Source organism: Chlorella variabilis (genome assembly GCF_000147415.1).
Source record: "Chlorella variabilis unplaced genomic scaffold CHLNCscaffold_3, whole genome shotgun sequence".
Taxonomy (NCBI): Eukaryota; Viridiplantae; Chlorophyta; class Trebouxiophyceae; order Chlorellales; family Chlorellaceae; genus Chlorella; species Chlorella variabilis.
This window is the reverse complement of record NW_005435085.1, coordinates 1,387,868-1,407,560: the sequence shown is the minus strand read 5'-3', so window position 1 is coordinate 1,407,560 and position 19,693 is coordinate 1,387,868. Positions and strand designations below refer to the sequence as shown.

The following is a 19,693-nucleotide window of genomic DNA, read 5'->3' as shown; positions in this document are numbered from 1 at the left end:
GTACATGCGTGCATGTGTGTGCTGGGGAGGCCGGAGAAGGGATGGGAGAAGGGGCAGGCAGGGCGCGCCGGTGTGCCGCGCCTCGGCCGATCTCTCTCTGAGAGCCCGCCTGCCTCCCCGCCGCCTGCCCGCCTCCCCTCCCGCCCCCTCCCGCAGAGCGTGATGGGTCAGCGGCGGCCCAACTGCGTGATCGTCGACGAGATCGACGGCGCCAGCGGTGCGCCAGCATGGCGCCGCCAGCCTGGCACCTTCCCCGGGGCCTGTGGGCCAGGGCATCCCCCTTAAGACCGCCGCTGCCTCCACACACCCGCTTGCTGCCCTGCCTCCACCAAAGATGCCGCGCCGCGCCCGTGCCGCTGCGCCTGTGATGTGCAGGCGGGGCGGAGGGGCGCAGCGGCATCGCAGCCCTGCTCAAGATAGTGGCCGCCACCGGGGCAAAGGGCAAGGCCGGCAAGCAGGGAAGCGGCGGCGGCGGCGGCAGGCCCCAGCAGCAGCCGCACTCCGCAGCCAGCGGCGGCGACTCTGACAGCGAGAGTGAGGGAGAGGAGGCGGGCGAGGAGGCGGGCCGCGGGGCCGCGGGGCAGCGCGGCGGCGGCGGCGGCGGCAGCGGCGGCGGCAGGCGGGGGGGCGGCGCGGCGCGGCCTGCACGGCTGCGCCCGCTCATGCGCCCCATCATCTGCATCTGCAACGATCTGTACGCCCCCGCGCTGCGCCCGCTGCGCGACGTGGCGCGCGTCTTCCACTTCAAGAAGCCGCAGGTGGGGCGGGGCTGGAGGCATCTGGCCCATCCGCCCACAGACCGCTGCAGCTGCGCCCAGCAGCCGCCCGCCAGCGCCGTGTCGGCCTCTGGGCCGCCGGCCTGGCCCCTATGGTCGCTGGAGCGCCGCTGCGCCGGCGCCGGGCGCCGGCGCCCTTCGTGCACCTTGGCTCCCTCCCTCCCACCACCACCACCACCACACTACCACACACACATGAACCCTCGCTTTCCCCACACACATCCTCTCACACCCCCACACGCCTCGGTCCCCCCCGCCTGCAGGCCGAGCGGCTGGCCCAGCGGCTGCGCTCCATCTGCGCGGCGGAGGGCCTGGCGTGCGAGAAGTCCACGCTGCGCCTGCTGGTGGAGCGCACCGAGTGCGACATACGCTCCTGCCTCAACACGCTGCAGGCGCGTGGCGGTGTGTGTGTGCGCATGTGGTGTGTGGCTGATGTTGTGGGGCTGGGTGGTGCACAGTGGGGCCCGCTTTCCTGTCGCACAGCCGGCGACCGACACCAGCATGCACACTAGCACCGGGGCGCCGGCACGCGTGCTCACGCCACCCCCACACCGCACGCACGCTCTCTCAGCACATTCACAGCCATGCCTGCCCCCCCATGCCTGCCCCTACCCCCACCCACCACCGCCCCACCCCTTGCAGTTCCTGGCCAAGAAGCAGTCGGTGGTGCGGCAGGCAGACCTGCAGGGGCTGCGGGTGGGGCACAAGGACATGACCAAGGGCGCCTTTGCGGTGTGGACCGAGCTGCTGCAGAAGAAGGTGAGGGCTGCCGGTAGGGCTGGGGCTGGGGGAGATGGTACCGAGCCATCGGCCTGACCTGCCTGCCGCCTCCGCTGGCCTGCCTGGCTGCCTCGGCACACACACGCACGCATGCACACACGCCGCATCATTGCCACCGCTGCCCCTGGCGAGCAGAAGAGCCCCGGCATCATCGGCAGGATGGCGGAGGGCGAGGCGCAGCGCGTGGCGCGGCTGTACGGCGCGCTGCAGGACTTTGGGGAGGGAGACCTGGTGGTGGGGTGAGGCTCTGGGGAGGTGGACGCGTGTGTGTGTGTGGTGGTGGTGGGAGGGGTGGGGTGGCACCAAGCCCATGCCGTGTGGGGGTTGGCTCTATCAGTGAGACCTTTCGACGTCCGACGGCAGCTAGGCTTGTGTGTGTGTGTATATGTATGCCGGATTAGAAAGCGAGTGCTGCCTGGAAGCCCGCCTGTACGCTGCCCGCCCCAGCGCTGCCTTGCATGGCCGCCATGCCCCGCTCAGGCTGCCCGCCTGCCTCCCTCCCCGTCCCCGTCCGCCCGCCTGCCCGCCTGGCTGTGTGTGCAGGGGCATGCACGAGAATGTGCTGGGGCTGCGCTACTTTGACATGGCCCTGCAGCGCACCTCGGGTGAGGGGGCCGCCTGCGGAGCCGCCTGAGGAGCGGTACTGCTGGTGGCGGTACTGCTGCTGCTGCTGCGGCCGCACCTCGGGCGGGATGCCTGCCTGTGGGGCACAGGGCACACTGTTTTCTCACACACACACGCATACACGCCGCCGCCTGCAGCCGTGCTCAACCAGCTGGGCGACGCCGACGCCTTCCTGCGCGCCTGCCACCGCCGCGGCGAGTTTGCTCTGCTCAAGTACGTGCCCGCCCCGCTGCTGCTGGTCAGCGGCGTGGTGGCGGGGCCGGACAGGTGCGCGCATGCCTGCCGCCGCGCCTGCTGCTGCGGCGGCTGCTCCGGCTGCACTGCTGTTGCTGCTGGAGGCATGGCCGTGCTCCCCGCGACCTCTTCAGCTTGCCACTCAGGGGGAGGCATCCAGCCTCCCTACCTCACCTGGGTCCTCCGTCTGAAGCCAGTGCCCGCTGCACTCCCCGCCACAGGCCGCAGCTGCAGTGGCCCCGCGCCGCGTTCGACTGCCAACGGCGCGCGGCCGCCAACGCCGCCACCCTGCAGAGCTGGATGCTGGGCATGTCGCCAGCCGCCTGCGCCGCCACCAGCCGCCGCAGGTGCCGCGCGCCGCTGCGCCTCTTCCCCGCTGCCGCCGCCTGCGTGTGGCTTGGCTTGCGGCCCGCCGGTTTGCGCTTAGAACAGGCTTTCTTGCCTGGCTGCTTGCGGAGCGTGCCATTAGCCTGCTACCGCTGGCCTTGCGGCGTGCTGCAGACAGGCTGTCACCCTCCCTCCAACACACACACACACACACACACACACACTCTCTCCTTCTCTCTACCACTCACACTCGCACGCATGCCCCTGCCCTGCCTGCACCCCTCTCCTGCCGCAGCATGGTGCTGGAGGTGCTCCCCGCCCTCATGCACATCGCAGCCCCCGCGCTGCGCCCCGTCTCCCTGCACCTCTACTCCCCTGCTGAGCAGGAGGTCATGAGGTGGGCAGGCAGTGTTGGTGCCCAGGAGTGTGGGAATGTGGAGGGGGGTAGCTGCGGCTGAAGGGGGCTGGCAGGCCTGGCGCCTGCTTGGCAGCTAGCCCCAAGTGGCAGCACGTCTCCCCGCGCCATGCGCCGGCCGGTGCTGCTTGAAACGACCGGCAAATGTGTTGTCGTGAAGGCGGTGGGAGGGCTGAACATGGCGCTGGCCAGCCTTTGCCGCCACCTGCCGCCTGCAGGCAGCTGGTAGACACCCTGCTGGGGTACAACCTGCGGTACTGCCTGGACCCAGCCGCCGAGGAGGCGGAGGAGGCGGCGGCCGCGGCGGCGGCCCAGCTGCAGCAGCCCGCGGGCGGCGGCGAGGCGGAGGGCGGGCAGCGGCAGGGCGTGCGCGGCGGCCGCGCGGAGCCGCCGCTGCGCTTCCGCCCAGCGGTGCACTGCGCTTGCCTCTTCCCTGTGAGCACACCGCGCCCCGCTGGCGCGAGCTGTTCTCTCGCCTGCGCATGCCGCGCCCGCTGCGCGCCTCCCCGGCCCTGCGCCAGCACTCCGAACCGCGTGTCTACCCTTGCGTAGCAGCCCCCGCCGCGCTGCCTGCCCCCTCGCCGCGCTGCCTGCCCCCTCTGGCCTGCTTCTCTCTCCTGACACTTGGCGGCGGCCTGCCTGCAGGGCATGCCACCCAAGGGCAAGCTGCTGCCGGCAGCGGTGCGGCAGACAATCAGCCACGAGGCAGACATGGAGGCGATTCGGCGGGCCGAGGCGTCGCGGCGCAGCGTCCACGGCGGCGGCGGCGGCGGCGGCGGCGGCAGCGAGGCGGCGCCGCCGCTGGCAGACGCCAACTGCGGCCCGCCGCGGGCGGCGGGAGTGGTGCCGCTGACCCTTGCCGAACGCATGAAGGCGGCGGGCACGGCGGCCAGCGTGGCGCGGCGCCAGGCGGCGGCGCCCCCCCGCGGCACCTGGCTGGACGCGCTCAAGGAGCGCCGGGGCGCGCGGGGCGGCGGTGGCGGCGGCGAAGAGGGCGGGGCCGCGGGCGGGCGCCACCACAAGTTCCCAGTGCTGTACAGGTGAGCGGGACGGGGCAGCCACGGGGCGGGTGGGTTCTTTGTTGTTAGTTGTTTTGCCAGAGGGATTTGGGGGGGGGTCCAGCATGGCGCCCTCCTGCGCCAGGGTCGCCCCGAGCTTTTCTCAGCACCCCACTTTCCTCCCGCCCATGTGCCAGGTTCCACGAGGGGTACACCAATGCAGTGAAGCGCCCGGTTCTGATGCGGGACCTGCTGGGCTGACACCGGTCCTGCCTGTGCCTGCCTGTGCCTGCCAACAGCTCAGCCTGCTGCTGGCTTACAGCGCCGCTAGGGCTGTGCGCGCTGCCTGGTACAAAGCAGGCTGCGTTGCGAGGCGGGGAGGGAGGGAAAGGGAAGGGCGCATGCGGGAGAAGGGTGTGGACGAGCATCATTTGTTAAAAACTGCAGAGGCAGCACAGCCACAGACAGGCGGCTGATGGCTGGCTGGGGGAGAAGGCGTGCCAGGGGGCAGCACACGGGAGAAAGGGTAGGCATCTGCCGCTGCTGGCGGCGCAGGCAGCGGCGGTCACTAGAGGGGAGTGGAAGCAGGGCGATAGGGTGCGGCCTGTGCTGAGCCGCGCATCTGCGAAACAGCCAGCTGGGAGGCTGGACCGCCAGCTGGGCCCCCAGCTGCGCTGTGCGAGCCGAGGAGCGCCCGGCTGCAGGCACGCAGCGCTGGCGCCAAGCAGGCAGGCCCCCCCGGCCAGAGCGCCGGCCCCCGGCGCGGCACCGAGGGGCGCGTTCCGCCGCGCTGCCGGCGCTGCGGGGCCGGGCGGTCAGAAGCGGTCCTGGCCGGTACCAAAGCTGCTGTCGCCCTCGGTGTACTCAAACTCCCCGCCCAGCCCCCGCCCCGCGGGGAACCCTGCAGGGCGCGGCAGGTGGGGGTGAGGGGAAGGGGAGGGGCTGCTGGTGCCGCAATATGCCCGTCGTCACACACCCGCCGCCAATGCAGCCACGTTTAAAGTGAGGTCACGCTCGTGCAGAGCACACGGGCGCAGAGGCTGCCTTGTGGCAGACGTGGCCCCCAGCGCAGCGCAGCAGCCCACACCCACCGGCGTCGAAGCCGCCGTTGCCGTAAGAGCGGCCGCCGCGGCCGCCGCCGCCGCGGCCGCCGCCGCCGCGGCCGCCGCCCCGGCCGCCGCCGCCGCCGCCCCCGAAGCTGTCGCTGCCAAAGGATCCCGAGCCGGCGCTGGGGCTGGTGCTGGGGTAGCCTCCGCTGGCGATGAAGGCTGAGGTGGCGGCGGGAGCGTCATAGAACCCCGCATCTGCTGTGGGGCGCGGGCGGCGGGCCAAGAAGCGCATGGGCGTTGAGTGCGATGCGCGGCAGGCGCAGCAGCTCTGCGGGCCCCCAGGCGCCGGCCAAGCCACGGGCGCAGCCAGCAGGTGCCTGCCGCATGCGCGGCGTCTCGGCTGCCCCCTCTCACCAGACGCATCATCCAGTGCCCACTCCGGCAGGCGCTGGCTGCCGCCCGACCGCCGGCCGCCGTAGCCTCTGCAGCAGCCGGAGGGCAGCCCGGGTGAGGCGCACCATACCCAGCACACCCCATGCCGCTGGCAGAGCCCCAGAGCAGTCACAGGTGCGGTGCGGGGTGCTGTGTGGTTTCACAGAGGCGGATGAAGCACTGGCAAGTGTAGGGTCGCTAGGGGGACAGGGGCAAGGCGCGCGGCGGCTGCGGCGGCGGCGGCGGCGCGTCCGCACGTGCCGCCTCCCGCGCCGCCCCGCCGGCGGCGCCCCCTCGGCGCGGCTGCCCCGCACGCTCACCCGCTGTTCTGGCGGTCTGAGCCCTGCTGGTAGCTGTCCGCAAAGCCTCCGCGGTCCTGGTAGTTTGTGAAGCCGCGGCCGCCGCCGCCGCCGCCGCGCCCGCCGCCGCCGCCCCGCCCGCCAAACCCGCCGTCATTGAACTCCCTGCAGGGGCGCCATGCGCACAGCAATATGTATAGTATGTGCTGCTGTATGCCAAATGACAGAGGTCTCCCCACCCAGGCAGCGCAGCGGCCTGGGCCGTCGGGCACGGCCAGGGGTGGGGAGGCCGGCCGTGGGCTGCGCAGCGCAGGGCAGCGCAGGGCAGCGCACGAGGGGCAGGGGGACACTCCGGGGAGCTGCGGCGTGCAGACCCAAAGGGCGCCGCGCACCTGCCGCCGAAGCTGCCGCCGGCGCCGGCGGCGCCGCCGTAGGGCTGGCCGCCGCCGTAGCGCTGGCCGTAGGCGCCGCCGCCGCCTCCGCCGGCCGCCTCCGCCTGGAGCTGCTGCTGCTGGCGGATCTGGGACACGCGGGGCGCGCCGCCGGACAGTGCAGTCTCCAGCGTCGCTTTCTGCGGGCGGGAAGGAAGTGGGGCGGTGTGGCGTGAGCGGCAGCGCGGGGCTGGCAGCCGGCAGCGGGCAGCCGCGGCAGCGGCGAGCGTGGTGGTGGTGCTTTCAAGGTGGAGGCAGAGGGGGGCAGCACGCTCGCGGCAGGTGGCACACAGGCACACACACCCAGACAGCTCAACCCATGGCAAGCCTTCAGCATGCCTCAGCCTGGGGCCTGCTTCGTCGGCAGCCCGGCCCGCATGTCCACGCCGCGCCCCTGCCCCACCCAGCCTCCAGCAAACACAGGGCACGGTATGCGGCCACTAGACTGCAGTCAGAGAGGGCAGGCTCACCGCAAACTTGTCCATCATCTCATCCAGCTTTCCCTGGCGTGCCGCCAGCTCAGCCGCCAGCTCAGCGCGCTTGCCCTCATCCCCCTCCAGCTCCAGCTGCTCCTGCAGGTCCTGCACCGCCCCCTCCGCCTCCCGCTTCTCCTCAAGCTGGGCGCCGCTCAGGCGCAGCTGCAGTGGGGGGAGGCCGGCGGGGCGGGGGCGAGGCGCGAGGGCAAGGGTGTAGCGCGCGACGGGCAGGGAGGCAGGCGGGCAGTCGGGCAGGCCGGTGGGCAGGCAGGCAGGCCGGCAGGCAGGCCCGCTGCATAGGCAGGCGTGCATGCAGGAGCTGTTGCGATGGCCGGGGCCGGCCGCCGGCCTTGCATCCAGTGGCGCTGGCACTGCACAGCAGCGGCGGGTTCGGCGGCGGCTGCCAGGCCCGCCAGCAGCCTCACGTGCAGCTTCTCCTTGGTGACCTCCTCCTTCAGCACCTCCTCCTCAGTCTTGCCAAGCTTCTCGGCAATCACAGCCTCACGCGGCTTGGCGGCGCCAAACGGGTTCTGCGGCAGGGTGGCGGGGTGGGGCGGGGGCGGGTGGTCCTCGCCGCGACTGCTGCAGTGGGCAGGCCCACTGTAGCCGGGCAGGCCATTCTGAGGCCCTGCGAGGGCCAGATCGGGTCCTCCCTGGGCTGCATCACGCTCCCCCCCAGGCCTGCAGAGTTGTCGAGGCCTCCCAGCGCGCTCTGAGGCTGCCTGCCAGGATCCACTGCATCTCCACCACGCCTACCAGCCCCGGCACCGGGCGGCGGGGGCCCCATCGGCGGCCGCACCTTGGCACTCAAGTGTGCCTGCCTCTCGGCCTCCAACTTGGCTGCTGCTTCTGGATCCCTGGGCTTCAGCTGCAGACGCCTCCTCCCGGGCGCGGGAGCGGGGGCATCGGTCTCAGACATTACGGCAAAGCGGGAGAGGGGCGTGGGGAGTGATTGCAAGGCGTGAGATCAAAGCTTGGGCATGCGCCTGCAAAGCCGATGGCTGTGAAAGGGTGCAAGGGGCGGGACAACGTGCCGTACACGCCCGCTGCATGTCTTGCACACCCAATTGGCAAGCGCCGCCTGCCGATCCATCTCATCCTGGTGCCCGCGGCCAGCTTGGCCACCTTGGGCGGCCAGATGGGGCAGCCATCTCGGCTCAAGAGCACCCTGCTGCTGCTGACGTGCGTGGCTGGCATCTACGTCAGCTATCTGACGCAGGGGGTGGTGCAAGAGACGCTCAGCACCAAGCAGTTTGGCGCAAACGGCGCGCGCTTTGGCTACTTGTCCTCGCTGAACGCCGTGCAATGCTGGGTCTGCTTCCTGTGGGCCGCCTTGCTGCTGGTATTGTTCGACAAGCGGTGAGCTGCAAGCCAGGCACCGCCACCGCCGCTGCCTCCGCTGCCTTGCCGCCAGCCTGGGCCATGCAGGCTGCGGGAAACTCGTTATGGGATGGCCTGAGCTAGCCATCCCTCGCCTGGCATGCAGGCAACCCGGTGTCGAGTACCCTCCCTTCACCGCATACTGGAAGCCCGCAATCACAAACTGCGTGGGCCCCGCCTGCGGCCTGCACGCCCTCAAATACATCAGCTATCCCGCCCAGGTGCTCCTGCATGCCCAACCTGGCATGGACCTGCTCCTGCCCAGTATAGAGACTGTGTCTTCCCTGCCGGCCTGTCGGGAGCACCACCTACAGTCCCACCACCACCTGCTCCTCACCCCCTCTCACTGCCGCCGACCCGCCCCGCTCCACCGAACCCTCCCTCAGGTGCTGGCCAAGTCGTCCAAGATGATCCCGGTGATGCTGATGGGCACAGTACTGCACGGCAAGCGGTACAGCATGCTGGAATACGCCTGCTGCTTGGCCATCTCAGGTGCGCACCCATCATTGCTGCTGCTGGCAGATGCAGGTGCTGCTGCTTCTCATCGCATGCGCATCAGCAGACATCAGCGTGTGGGGTCGCACGCACCAGGGAACACACATCCATGTGAACATGTGGATACAGGCTGGCTCCCTGCTGCCAGTGCGCTAATCCTCTCCTTGGCTGCCTGCCCGCCCGTCCGCCTGCCTGCAGCCGGCGTGGGCCTGTTTGGCATGAAGAGCAGCAGCAAGGTCACCCGCAAGCTGGCCAGCCCCAACGCGCCGCTGGGCTACACGCTGTGCCTGGTGAACCTGGTGCTGGATGGATACACCAACGCGGCGCAGGTGGGCAGCAGCAGCAACAGGGCGGCTTTGCAAGGCGCACGTTGCTGGGGCTGCCAGCCCAGGCAGGGCTGCGCCCGGGCCAGGCTGGCTGGCGGCTCGAGGTCGCCGCGTGTTCGCTGTGGCTGCTGCGTTGGTGGCCCTGTGGAGCCTTAGGGCACAGGCGGCGGCCCATGCTCGTGTGCCCGCAGCCTGCGCCACTGCCGCACTCGACGCAGTCACTTAGTCCGACAGCCCCGCAGTGTGCTCGTCACACGCTTGCCTGGCTGCAAGTTTCCGACTGCCACAGCAGCAGGGTGCTACTCATGGCCTGCTTTGCGCCACCTGTGCGCTTTGCGGGTATAAGCCGTACTCGACAGCCCCCCCTGCCTCCCCCCCTTGTTCGCTGCATGTGCACGGGCAAGCTGCTGGGCATGCCTTGGCGGCAGCCCAGGCCGGCCTCACTGCCGTCTGCCGTGTTGCGTGAGCATGCCTCTGTCCCCGTTGTTGCCTGGTCCGTTGCTGCCTGGCCAGCAGGACGAGATCCACAAGCGGCACAAGCATGGCAGCGCGCTGCAGATGATGTGCTGGATGAACTTCTGGTGAGCCTGCCCTGCCTGCCTTGCTGCTTGTAGCACCAGCCAGCCTGCTGCGCTGCAGCACGCCCAGTCCTTCACTGCTCGCCAATGCATGTGCTGCATGCGTGCAGGTGCGGCCTCTACTACCTGCCCATCATGTTTGTGTTCAGCAGCGTGGGCAGCGACCTGCTGGCCTTCTGCTTCCAGCACCCCGAGGCGAGTGCAGGCGCCCTCCTCGTGCCCACACCGCTGCTCTCGATGCGTGTGCGTGGGTGGGGGGCGCACGGGCAGCTGCACGGCGCGTGCACCACCCAGGCTTGGCACGCGCCCGCCCGCCCACCCGCCCCGCTCCTGCGTGGCTGCCCGCAGGCCGGCTACGATGTCCTGCTCTTCTGCCTGTGCGGCGCGGTGGGCCAGCTCTTCATCTTTGCCACCATCAAACGCTTTGGCTCCCTGCTCAACACCCTCGTCACCACCACCCGCAAGTTCTTCAACATCCTGCTCAGCGGTGCGCTGCGGAGCGGCACGCAACCCGCCTACCTCGTTGGCGGTGCTGCCTTGCTGCATGCAGCACGGAAGTGTCACTGCACAACGAAGCAGCACCTTCCCTCGCCCGCCCGACGGTTTCTGCCCTCCCATGCCCCGCTGCTCCATGCTCCATGCAGTATTGTGGAATGCCAACCCGTTGCTGCCGCAGCAGTGGGCAGCCGTGGTGCTGGTGTTCTCGGGCCTGCTGGTGTCGTCATGGACCAAGAGCAGGCGGCATGCAAAGCACGCGCCGGAGAAGAAGCACTGACCTTGGGACTAAAAATAAACACCGTCTGTCCATGCTTGGGTGCTGGCTCCTGCCACTCTACCTCCAGCACTGCTGTGAGTTTGGCTGGCTAGCCGCGGATTATGTGGCTGGACCGGTCTGTCCCATGGCACTCATGAGAGCAGCTGATGACGGCAGGCTGACATCTGTAGTTTGTCATGTCCACCCCGCGGGGGTCTCGCAGCAGGGTGGGCGCGCGCCCTTCAGCGGCCACCGGGACCGCCGAGGCGGCGGCTCTTTTGCGTGCACGAAGCTTTAAACGCAGCGTGTCGAGCTGGCGTGCACAGACCAGCGCTGACACTGGCATGGCGGTGCCGACCTGCATCCTTCTGGAAGCCATCGGGCGCCGGCGCCGGCGCTGAACACTGCTGCAGTGCTGCCGCCCCAGCGCAAGGTCCCCGCTCCCTCCTGAAGCTGAATTACTTGAAGCTGAACTACTAAGCTGTTGCCTGCAGTCTAAACTGGAGCGATCCATGCACCCAGGGGTGAAACGATGGGAGCCTGACATGCTTCACTCCATGCGCCACTGCCTGGAATGGAAGCATGCCGCACCGGGGGATTGGGAATGAAGGTGACGCCGCGCCGCCCTTGTTTCATCCTCCCCCTCGACTCTGAGCTGGGGCACCGGCGGGCTCATGATGCGGGCATAGGGCCGGACACTCGAAATAACAGGGACCGCCGGCCGGTTGGTGCGCTCGGGGGCGAATCCGCCAGGGTGGCGGTGGCGTGGCGGTGGCGGGCCGCCACTCATGTGGGCGGCATGCAGCAAATGGGCCTCAAAACACTGTTTGCATGGGGTCCAAGCTTTGCAGTGCCTTCTTAATGGGATATATCATGTGAATTGCGTGCGAGTGGCAACCACGGCTTGCAGGAGCACCAGCCGGGTGGTACGCTACCGTCTGTGCTCCGTTTGTGCTCCGAGAGCGGGAGGACGTGGCCTGGTGTGTCCCTGAGCAAAATAGTAGTGTACAACTGTGCAAAACATGCCGCACCGGTGCGGGGGACTTGGGTTGGGCGACAGTCCTCGGCGCCTACGCTATGCCTGCTACGCTGCCAGACACGCCAACCCGCGAATTATCCACTAATTATCGTTTTCTTCCTTTGCAAAAGAAAGGCTTGGAGGGGACCCGGTCTCTCGGTGCGGACACGCCCGCGGCCAGCGGGGGCAGTAATCAGCGAGGTGAGCCGCAATCGCGATCACGGACCAGAGCCTCCACCAGTGGGCCAAATATGCCGTGCACCTGGGGCCTCCGAGAAACTTTGGCGTGCCCATTCCGCTCCCTGGAATCCCCCAGCCTGCCGCTGCCTGCTCCAACCCCTGCCGCAGGACTTGCAGGTGACAGCAGGGGAGCAGCCGCCCCTCTCAGAGCAGACCCGCGCACACGGCGGCGGCGGCACCCTTCATGGGCGGCAGCGGGCTGGGGCCGGAGGCCCGCGAGGCCGGCACAGAGCTCAACAAGGACAGGCTGCCACCAGCTCTTTGTCAAAGGCCTCTGCATGTGTTTGTGGATTTGATGCCCATTCTGGTACCGGCCTCGCAGCAGCTGGGCTTCCACGGCCTCGGGCACCTGTTTGGCGGCAGCACCGAGATGGTGGCGCGGGCCGTGCACCACACCACATCCAGGGTGGAAGCGCTGAAGATACGCCTACAGGGCTTCTCCGAGGCAGAGGTGGCCCTGACGATGAGTAGGTGTGGGGATGGGGGTCCCAGGCTTGCCGCGGGGCTGGGTTCCAGCCGCACAGGCGCGGCTGCTGTTGCCGCTACCAGGCAGGAGACCACAAACGCTCCCCAAAACATGGCTGCAGGCAGTCATCGACGGGTGCGAGGATCCGTACAAGCTGGCTAGCCGGCCAGATGTGGGCCGCATGCGGCCGGAGTTCCAGCAAATGCTGCAGGCGATGGGGGCCCGCGACATGGAGGGGCTGAGCCATCTGTTGGCGGCTGCCACCCTCAGCGGGCAGCCCCTGGTGGTGGCGCTGCGGGGGGAGATGCAACGGCGCGGCATTGGCGACCTGCTGGTGGCCCCCGAGCCGGCAGACCCCACGGTGTGCGCGTTGGCGGCGCACTGCCAGGCAGGCGGGACCTGGCAGGCGATGGTGGCCAGCACGGACGGCGATTTTGCCTTCTATGCCCGGGCAGCGGGCGTGCCCTGGCTGCTGCTGGACCGCAGCGGCCACAGCACACACGTGATCATGCCTGGTGACTGGCCGCCGGCCGGCTACCCATCGCTGTCGCACATGTTGGTGTGCTGCGTTTCAGGCCAGTGTGACTACGTTGCATTGGTGGGTGCGGGCGCCGTTCTGGCGCGCCTCATGGCGCAGCTGCTGCCACAGCGGGTGGTTGACAGCATGCTGAGCGAGCGCAGCGTGGCGCCACTGGCCCAGTTCATGGAGGGGGAGGGGTGGCTGGTGGGCCGGCGTGCAGGGGACGTGGCGCAGCTGCTGGAGCGTGGCCTTGCTGGGTTCCTGTGCGGCGTCGCAGCCTGGCCTGCCTGCGGCGGCGCAGAGGGTGGAGCAGAGGGCAGCTATGCTGTTTTTGTCTGCTTTCTTTTGTTGCTTGCCTGCCTGGCCCCGGTTTCCTACCCCCATGCATTTTGCTTGTGCTTTCTACTCCTAGTTTTCATGTTGTCTGTACTACCTCTCTTCCCACCCATTCATCTTCCACCTTCACCCCGCATGCATAACAGTCTGTGACGGTTCAGTGATTGACCAAAGACAGACTACATATAATGTAATGCCAGCACAGTATGCAACTGGCCAGCTGCGCCAGTTTTGGGGAGAGGAGCGCATCGGCGGGCTGGCCACCATGCGCCTGTCGGGCCCAGTGCTGGAGCAGCGCCGGCTGACGGGGCACGAGGCCGGCACCGTGGTGGCGGGTGAGGCCAGCGCCTTGGTGGAGGCAGCCGCCGTTGGGGGGAGCCGGCAGGCACAACGTGCATGGATGCATGTGGCGCTTGCTTGCCAGGCTGACAGTCTGACCGCCCGCTGCTGCCGTTTGTGTCCTGGGGCGCCACAGGCACCGCCAACCCCGCCACCGGCCAGCCATACGATGCCTTCCCCGCTGACACCGAGCAGAAGCTGGCACGGGTGGCCACCCTGCTGGCCAGCGGCACCATGGCCGCTCGGGAGGAGGCCAGCAGCAGCGCGGCAGAGGAAGAGATGAGGCGGCTGATGGAGCACGGCGTGCTGGCACGGGTGCGCGTCACCCGCTCTGGTGGCGAGGAGGGCGCCCTGTGGCTGGCACAGGCCAGTACCCTGTTCCGCATCCTCACCACCTACATCGAGATGGGGGTTGGGCAGGAGCACGTGAGCATGTTGCTCCTGGGCTGTCGGCTGGGGCGGCGCTGGGGTGTGCCGACGTGTCGCTGCCGCCGCCGCTGCTGGCCTCCATACCCTGCTTCATTTGCCGTCGCCTCATTCTCCTGCGCCCGGCTGGCTGTTGCAGAGGCTCAGTATGCTGGTGGTTGACGGCAGCGAGCCACAGCACGTCTACGCCGCGCACATGCTGCGCCAGCCCGACAAGATCCAGCTCACCGGCATCACCCGCCCCATCAGGCTGCTGACTGCCGGCGCAGAGTACCTGCTGCTGCGCTGCACCAAGCAGGGGCTGATCGTGGTCTCCCCCGAGCCACCAGCGCAGCAGGAGGAGCAGGAGGAGCAGGGGGGGGAGCCGCAGCAGCCGCAGCCGCAGCTGGATGATGCGGTGGCTGGTTATTTGCAGCGGGCCGATGCTGCCTTGCAGCGGGCGCACGGCGATGCAGCGCCCGGCGCTCGCTCCGCTGACGTGGCCGTGCAGTCTTTGCTGCAGCAGGTGCCCAAGGCAGCTGCTGCGGCCAGGGCATCCCCACCCGGGCAGCAGCAGCGGCAGCGCCAGCAGCAGCCAGAGTTTGGGCTGCCCCCGCCTGAGGACGGCACGCCGGTGAGCAGGCTGAGCACCCCCGAGTGCCTGCATAGGGGTGCAGAGGTTGTGCAGGATGCCGTGGCCTCGGCAAGCCTCCTGCATGACAGGGTGGTTGGCCGCGGGGCAGCAGGCGGCGACACCCTGTGGGCCGGGGCGGAGGTCACTGCCGGCGTCGATCTGCGCGGCGACTATGCCGCCCTGCTGGCAGCTGCGCTGGCGGGGGGGTGCCACGCGCTGCAGTCGGTGTCGCTGGCTGCCAAACGTGAGTGGAGGAGCCTCTCTGCCGGGCGGGGGGGCTGGCAGGGTTGCGCGCATGCATGCATGCGTGCCAGTGCCGCCCCGCCAGCGTCCCACTCCTGCCTCTCTCCCTTGCTTCCTCCTCCTGCTGAAACCTCAAGGCCCCGCCCTTCCTGCCTCCTGCTGCCCTTGCAGTCATGAAGCTCAAGTTCTGTCGAATTCTGGCGGCGGGTGGGCTGGGCGAGCCGTACAGTGCTGCCCTTCCCAAGGGCACCCTCCCCTTTGAATTCAGCCAGTACAGCGGCGTGCGGGCGGCAGTAGTTCTGATGAAAAAACAGTTGTACTTGCGGTGGGAGTACAGCATTGGCAAGACGTCGTCGCTCACTCGGACCGGCCTTGACGCCAAGGCGGGGCTTGAGCAGGATGTGGAGCGGCGGGGGGCACTGCTGCTGCCTGCCGACGTCGTGCTGGAAACCATCAAGTGGTGCGCGGCTTTGCGGCTAGGAGTCAGCGCAGTCGAGCGGGGGCCGGCGCGGCGGGTGGTGGAGAGCTGCAAACAAGACTTTGACAAGCGGCTGGCGGCAGCGGCGCAGCGGCTGCCGGCGGTGCGGCCCTTTGTGGAGGCCGCCCTGGCCTCCCTGGAGCGGCTGCTCACGCCAGAATTCCTGGCGAGGCAGATGCACCGTGGGCGGCTGCGCAAGCTACAGTCGGCGGGGCCCAGCCCGCGGGCACCTCGGCAGCGGCAGCGGGGGCGGCAGCAGCAGGGCCAGCAGCAGGGCCAGCAGCAGCGGGAGGAGGGCGAGGAGGGCAAGGAGGAGGAGCAGGCGGTGCAGCTGGAGGACCTGGGCATGCCCCTGGTCGTGGCCAGCCGCGCGGCCATCCAGCGTTCTGCGGTTCGTGCCGGGCTGCGCGGCGCCGAGGTGGGTGGGCGGGGACTGCGGTTGTGGCTGCGGCCGAACGCGCACGTGTGTCTGTGTGTGTGTCTGTGTGTCGCGTTGGCAGCGGCAGCTGGGGGCAGGGGCGCACCGCCTGCCGATCTTTTTGGCCGACAGGGCGTCACACGGCATTGGCCCATGCGTGCAGGCCGGGCAGGCGCCCCCGGCGGCGGCGGCAGCGCAGCAGCAGCAGGAGCAGCGGCTGGAGGCGACGGGGGCGGCACCGCCTCAGCCCAGCGGGTGAGGCCCGGATGGCGGCGCTGGAGGATGGGTGTCGGTAGCCTTGCATCGCTGCCCTATGCCTGGCCTTGCCGCAGCGCATGCATGCTCAGCGGGGCTGCCATTCGCCTGCCTGCGGCGGCTGTTGCAGTGGCGACGACCCCGGCACCGCGGCCTACATGGCGGAGGGCGAGGGGCAGGAGGCGGATGCGGAGCAGCTGGTGGGGCTGCCTGCCCAGTTGACGCTTGCGCCGCTGGGGCATGGTCACGCTTGCTTTGCTGAGCTCGCTGGCTGCCCTGGCGGACGCACCCCGCCCTTGGCGCAGGCACCGCCAGCCTGCGGGCCGCTAGGCGGAGGGCCGCCAAGCGCAAGATGTGGGTGGTGGATGACGAGTGAGGCTGGGGCGCCTGCACTCGCGTGTTGCACTCCCCTGCCAGTGTGTGGGTTCTGCATGTGCTATTGATCGATGTCTGGATCTGGCCGGGTCCATGCCAGGCCTCTGTAATGCACGCCAAAACTCCTGCAGTGAAGATTGATACTCCTAGAACACGGCGAGTGTCCTGCTATTGCCAAGCAGCCGCCAAGCCCATGCCGCCGCTGCCAACCCTCATTTTTTGTGTGTTTCTCGACCCTGTTTTCCTCCTTCCCGTCCAACCCGCACCGGGGGATTTGGAATGAAGGTGACGCCTTGCATCATCCTCCCCCTCGACTCTGAGCCTCACCCACAGTGCGTCCTGCACTCCCCTGGTCCTGGCCGGGCTGGCTGGGGTCGTGGTCGTCATGCGGCCATCCGGCTAGGATGTGCAGCCGGGGCACCGGCGGGCTCATGATGCGGGCATAGGGCCGGACACTTGAATTAACAGGGACCGCCGGCCGGTTGGTGCGCTCGGGGGCGAATCCGCCAGGGTGGCGGTGGCGGGCCGCCATTCATGTGGGCGGCATGCAGCAAATGGGCCTCAAAACACTGTTTGCATGAGCTTTGCAGTGCCTTGGTAATGGGATATTTCATGAGAATTGCGTCTTGGGAGTGGCAACCACGGCCTGCAGGAGCACCAGCCGGGTGGTACGCTCCCGTCTGTGCTCCGTTTGTGGTCCGAGAGCGGGAGCGTGGCCTGTCCCTGAGCAAAATAGTAGTGTAAAAGAGTGCTAGTGTAAAAAAGTCTCCACTAGTAGTGTAAGAAAGTGTTTTCCATTCAATTCTAGGCTGCCGCCTTGACCGCTCGGCCACGACTGCATACTATATCGCACACGGAAGTACGCCACCGCAGTCGGCAGGATTCGAACCTGCGCGGGTTTCCCCAACAGCTGTATAGAATTCCCAGCGACGCTGGGTAGAACATGGTGTGCCGGTAACGATTTATTGACTATTGTCCTTGTTGGCATTTCCGAAATCATGCCCCAAAAATTCCGTCGCGGCCGGGCCCCGCGCCCCCCTCCCGCTCCTCTGGGGCCCTTCTTGAGCAACACCCTGCCTTGGGGACGCAGGACGAGGGCGACCGCAGCATCGCCGGCTCGCTTGGCCCGCCAGCCGCCCATTCTGCAACTGCCCGCACTCGAGATGGCCTCCTGATGATGCTTGCGCTTTTGCGCTTGCCCCGTCCTCCCCTTGCCCGGTCTTCCCGCGTGCCGCCTTCGCCTTTGCGGCCCCCGCCCGCCCGCCTGGCCGCTCTCCCAGCTACTGTGCCGGGGTGGGTGGGCCCGCTTTCTGGTGGTGGTGGTGTGCGGGTCCTCGACCTGCCCCTCCCCCCCACTGGTATGCTTGCCGCCCTTGGGCTGGCCATCAGGCGCCCCTCGCCTCCCTCCCCGCCCTTTGCGCCCGACCGCTCCCTGAGCCCGCCCTTTGCCGCCCGGGCGGTATTGCATGCTTTCATACAGTCCAGAGCTAGTGGGCACGGCTTGTGTGCCCCCAGCCCATTAATGGGCATTGCCTCTGTAACATCACAGATCACAGATCACAGATTCCGTCGTTGGCCGCGACGTTAAATAAGGAGCTGGATGAGTGCCGGTGGGTGATACCACAGGCACGAGTTCGAACCCCAGCCGGGACACTAGCTGGGACTTTGCCTCACGGCACCTTCGTGGCGGCATCTGGGCGGCGGACGGCTGCCCGGCAGACCGGCATGGCGCTTGCAAGACGGAGCCTCCCCGGGATGCCATCGGCGGCCAGATTTTCCTCGCTCTGGACAGCCGGCAGGGTTAGCGGGTTCGGCCCCAGCACATTAATGTGCCCAATCCCTGTAACACACACACACACACAAATTTTTGGCGGGGCGGAGCCGCCTGCTCCCTTTGCCGGCCTGCCGCCGGCCCGTCCCCCCGCGATTGACCCCACGCCTGCCCCGCCTGCCTCTCCCGCTGCCCTCCAGGCGTGGTGGGACACCTTCACGGGCCGCCTGGCTGCGCTGCCCACTGCCTCGCTCACCGACGCGGAGCTGCTGGTGGCTGTGGCTGGCGTTGAGCGTGCTGGCAGGGCGCCTGTCGCTTGCGCCGCCTCCCCTGTGCCCGCCCTCCATCCACTTGCAGGCATTGTCGCCCTGGGGCAGGCGCGCGCCATTGTGGTGCACACCGGCGCGCGGCTGGACGCCACCATCGCTGCGCATCAGGCACTCGCCCCCGCCGTGCACCCCACCAGCTCTGGCGGGGGCCATGGCCTGGGCTCCCGGGGGCGTTCGGCCTGCTTCCCGCCCCCCGACCGCGCCCGCTCCGCCTCCCCCATTGCGCGCTCCCGCCTGCTGGCGCGCTCGCATGGTGTGCTGCGTGAGGGCGTTGTGCACATGCGCGGGGGCCTTGAGTTGTGGGCGGAGCGCCGCCTGCGCTTCCCCCCTCGCGCCATGTCGCCCTTTGATGACTACCCTACCCCTGCTCCCACCCAGTCCGGCTCCGGCGACTCCTCTGGTGCGGCCGGCGACGGTGTGCCCCTGCCTGCTGCTGGGCTGGTGGTGGCCGGCCCCGCTGCTGCTGCGGCCCCTGTGGCAGTTGTGGCCCCCGCCGCTGTGGCGTCCGCGGTGGCTGCTGCGGCCGTTGTGGCTGCCGGGTCCCGGGCTCCCTCCCCTTCCCCCCTGGCGCCTGCTGCCGCTGCCGCCGCCTCCGCTGGCGGCCCTCTGGCGCGGCGCCCCCTCCTGGCGGGTGGCAAGCGGGGCGCTGTGTCCGACATCCGCCGCTCTGAGCGCCTGCGGCGCGTCAGTGCTGATGCCCCTGATGTGGTCATGACTGATGCCGCCTCCTGCTAGGCCTGCCGGGCCGGCGCTGCGCATCGGCAGCGTCAACGTCCGCGGGCTGACGGTGCCTGGGCGCCTGCAGGCGGCTGCCGCCCGCTGGCGTGCAGCCCGCTATGACGTCGTCTTCCTCCAGGAGCATCACCTCACCTCCCGCCTGCACAACCGTGCCGCCATCCAGGCGCTGGCCGACCTCGGCTGGAAGGCTTTCATCTCCTTCAGCAAGCCGGGCCGCGCTGGCCGCCCGCGTGGCGGCACCGCTGTGCTGGTTCGCCGCGCCTTGCTGCGTAGCGGCGAGCTGTCTACCCCCACCTCTCATCACTGCCCTCGTGGCCGCTTTACGGCCGTCTGCACCACCTGGTCTGGCCACCGCCTGCATCTCTGTAGCGTGTACCTCCCCAACCAGGCCCCGCCCGCTCTGCTTACATCCATGCCACCCTGGGGCCCTTAGCTGCCGCCGCTGCTGCCCGCTCCCAGCGCCTGGTGTGGGGCGGCGACTATAACTTCACTCCTGATCCCCACCTTGACCGTCGCTCTATTGCCAACGTCCCCCTCCGCCGCTGCACCTACTGCAGTGATTCCTCCTCCCAGTCCTCCTTCTCCCTCTTCCTCCCCGGGCTGGTGGATGTCTGGCGCGTGCGCCACCCTGGCCGCCGTGCCTTCTCCTTCTCCAACGGGTCAGTGTTTTGCCGCCTCGACCGCATCTACGTCTCTGACCCGCTGCTCCCTTTCACCACCAGCCCCACAGTGAGCCCGGCCCCTCTGGCCGACC

At 69.0% G+C, this 19,693-nt stretch overlaps 3 protein-coding genes across 3 annotated transcripts in view; 2 read left to right on the top strand and 1 right to left on the bottom strand.

The window, feature by feature from the left end:
• CHLNCDRAFT_50360 (hypothetical protein) overlaps window positions 1-4,415 on the top strand; it is a gene marked incomplete at both ends in the record, with an annotated part of 6,503 nt that extends 2,088 nt beyond the window's left edge. Inside the window, 12 exons of the mRNA XM_005850890.1 lie at window positions 157-217; window positions 376-758; window positions 1,040-1,180; window positions 1,419-1,535; window positions 1,692-1,795; window positions 2,100-2,161; window positions 2,318-2,447; window positions 2,636-2,761; window positions 3,037-3,138; window positions 3,375-3,591; window positions 3,802-4,196; window positions 4,352-4,415. Coding sequence (XP_005850952.1) covers window positions 157-217; window positions 376-758; window positions 1,040-1,180; window positions 1,419-1,535; window positions 1,692-1,795; window positions 2,100-2,161; window positions 2,318-2,447; window positions 2,636-2,761; window positions 3,037-3,138; window positions 3,375-3,591; window positions 3,802-4,196; window positions 4,352-4,415 — 1,902 coding nt within the window. The remainder of the gene's footprint in view (window positions 1-156; window positions 218-375; window positions 759-1,039; window positions 1,181-1,418; window positions 1,536-1,691; window positions 1,796-2,099; window positions 2,162-2,317; window positions 2,448-2,635; window positions 2,762-3,036; window positions 3,139-3,374; window positions 3,592-3,801; window positions 4,197-4,351) is intronic.
• Window positions 4,416-4,969: 554 nt separating this feature from the next.
• CHLNCDRAFT_140706 (hypothetical protein) lies at window positions 4,970-7,760 on the bottom strand (the record flags this gene model as incomplete). Its single annotated transcript, XM_005850606.1, has 8 exons — window positions 4,970-5,055; window positions 5,246-5,461; window positions 5,618-5,685; window positions 5,956-6,099; window positions 6,327-6,505; window positions 6,836-7,003; window positions 7,267-7,371; window positions 7,641-7,760. The coding sequence occupies 8 exons, from the start codon at window positions 7,758-7,760 to the stop codon at window positions 4,970-4,972; spliced, it is 1,086 nt and encodes a 361-aa protein (XP_005850668.1).
• Window positions 7,761-7,932: 172 nt separating this feature from the next.
• CHLNCDRAFT_34185 (hypothetical protein) lies at window positions 7,933-10,517 on the top strand. The gene is made up of 8 exons (XM_005850889.1): window positions 7,933-8,200; window positions 8,328-8,442; window positions 8,608-8,713; window positions 8,915-9,045; window positions 9,559-9,623; window positions 9,731-9,836; window positions 9,969-10,107; window positions 10,265-10,517. Exons 1-8 carry the CDS (start codon window positions 7,980-7,982, stop codon window positions 10,393-10,395), a joined length of 1,014 nt encoding a protein of 337 aa, XP_005850951.1. The 5' UTR covers window positions 7,933-7,979; the 3' UTR covers window positions 10,396-10,517.
• Window positions 10,518-19,693: the final 9,176 nt, after the last annotated feature.

Coding starts and splice junctions, on each gene's coding strand:
- CHLNCDRAFT_34185 (XM_005850889.1), top strand. CDS start 7,980: ATGGGGCAGCCATCTCGGCTCAAGAGCACCCTGCTGCTGCTGACGTGC. Junction 9,624..9,730: donor ATGTGCTGGATGAACTTCTG/GTGAGCCTGCCC, acceptor GCATGCGTGCAG/GTGCGGCCTCTACTACCTGC. Junction 9,837..9,968: donor CGAGTGCAGGCGCCCTCCTC/GTGCCCACACCG, acceptor GGCTGCCCGCAG/GCCGGCTACGATGTCCTGCT.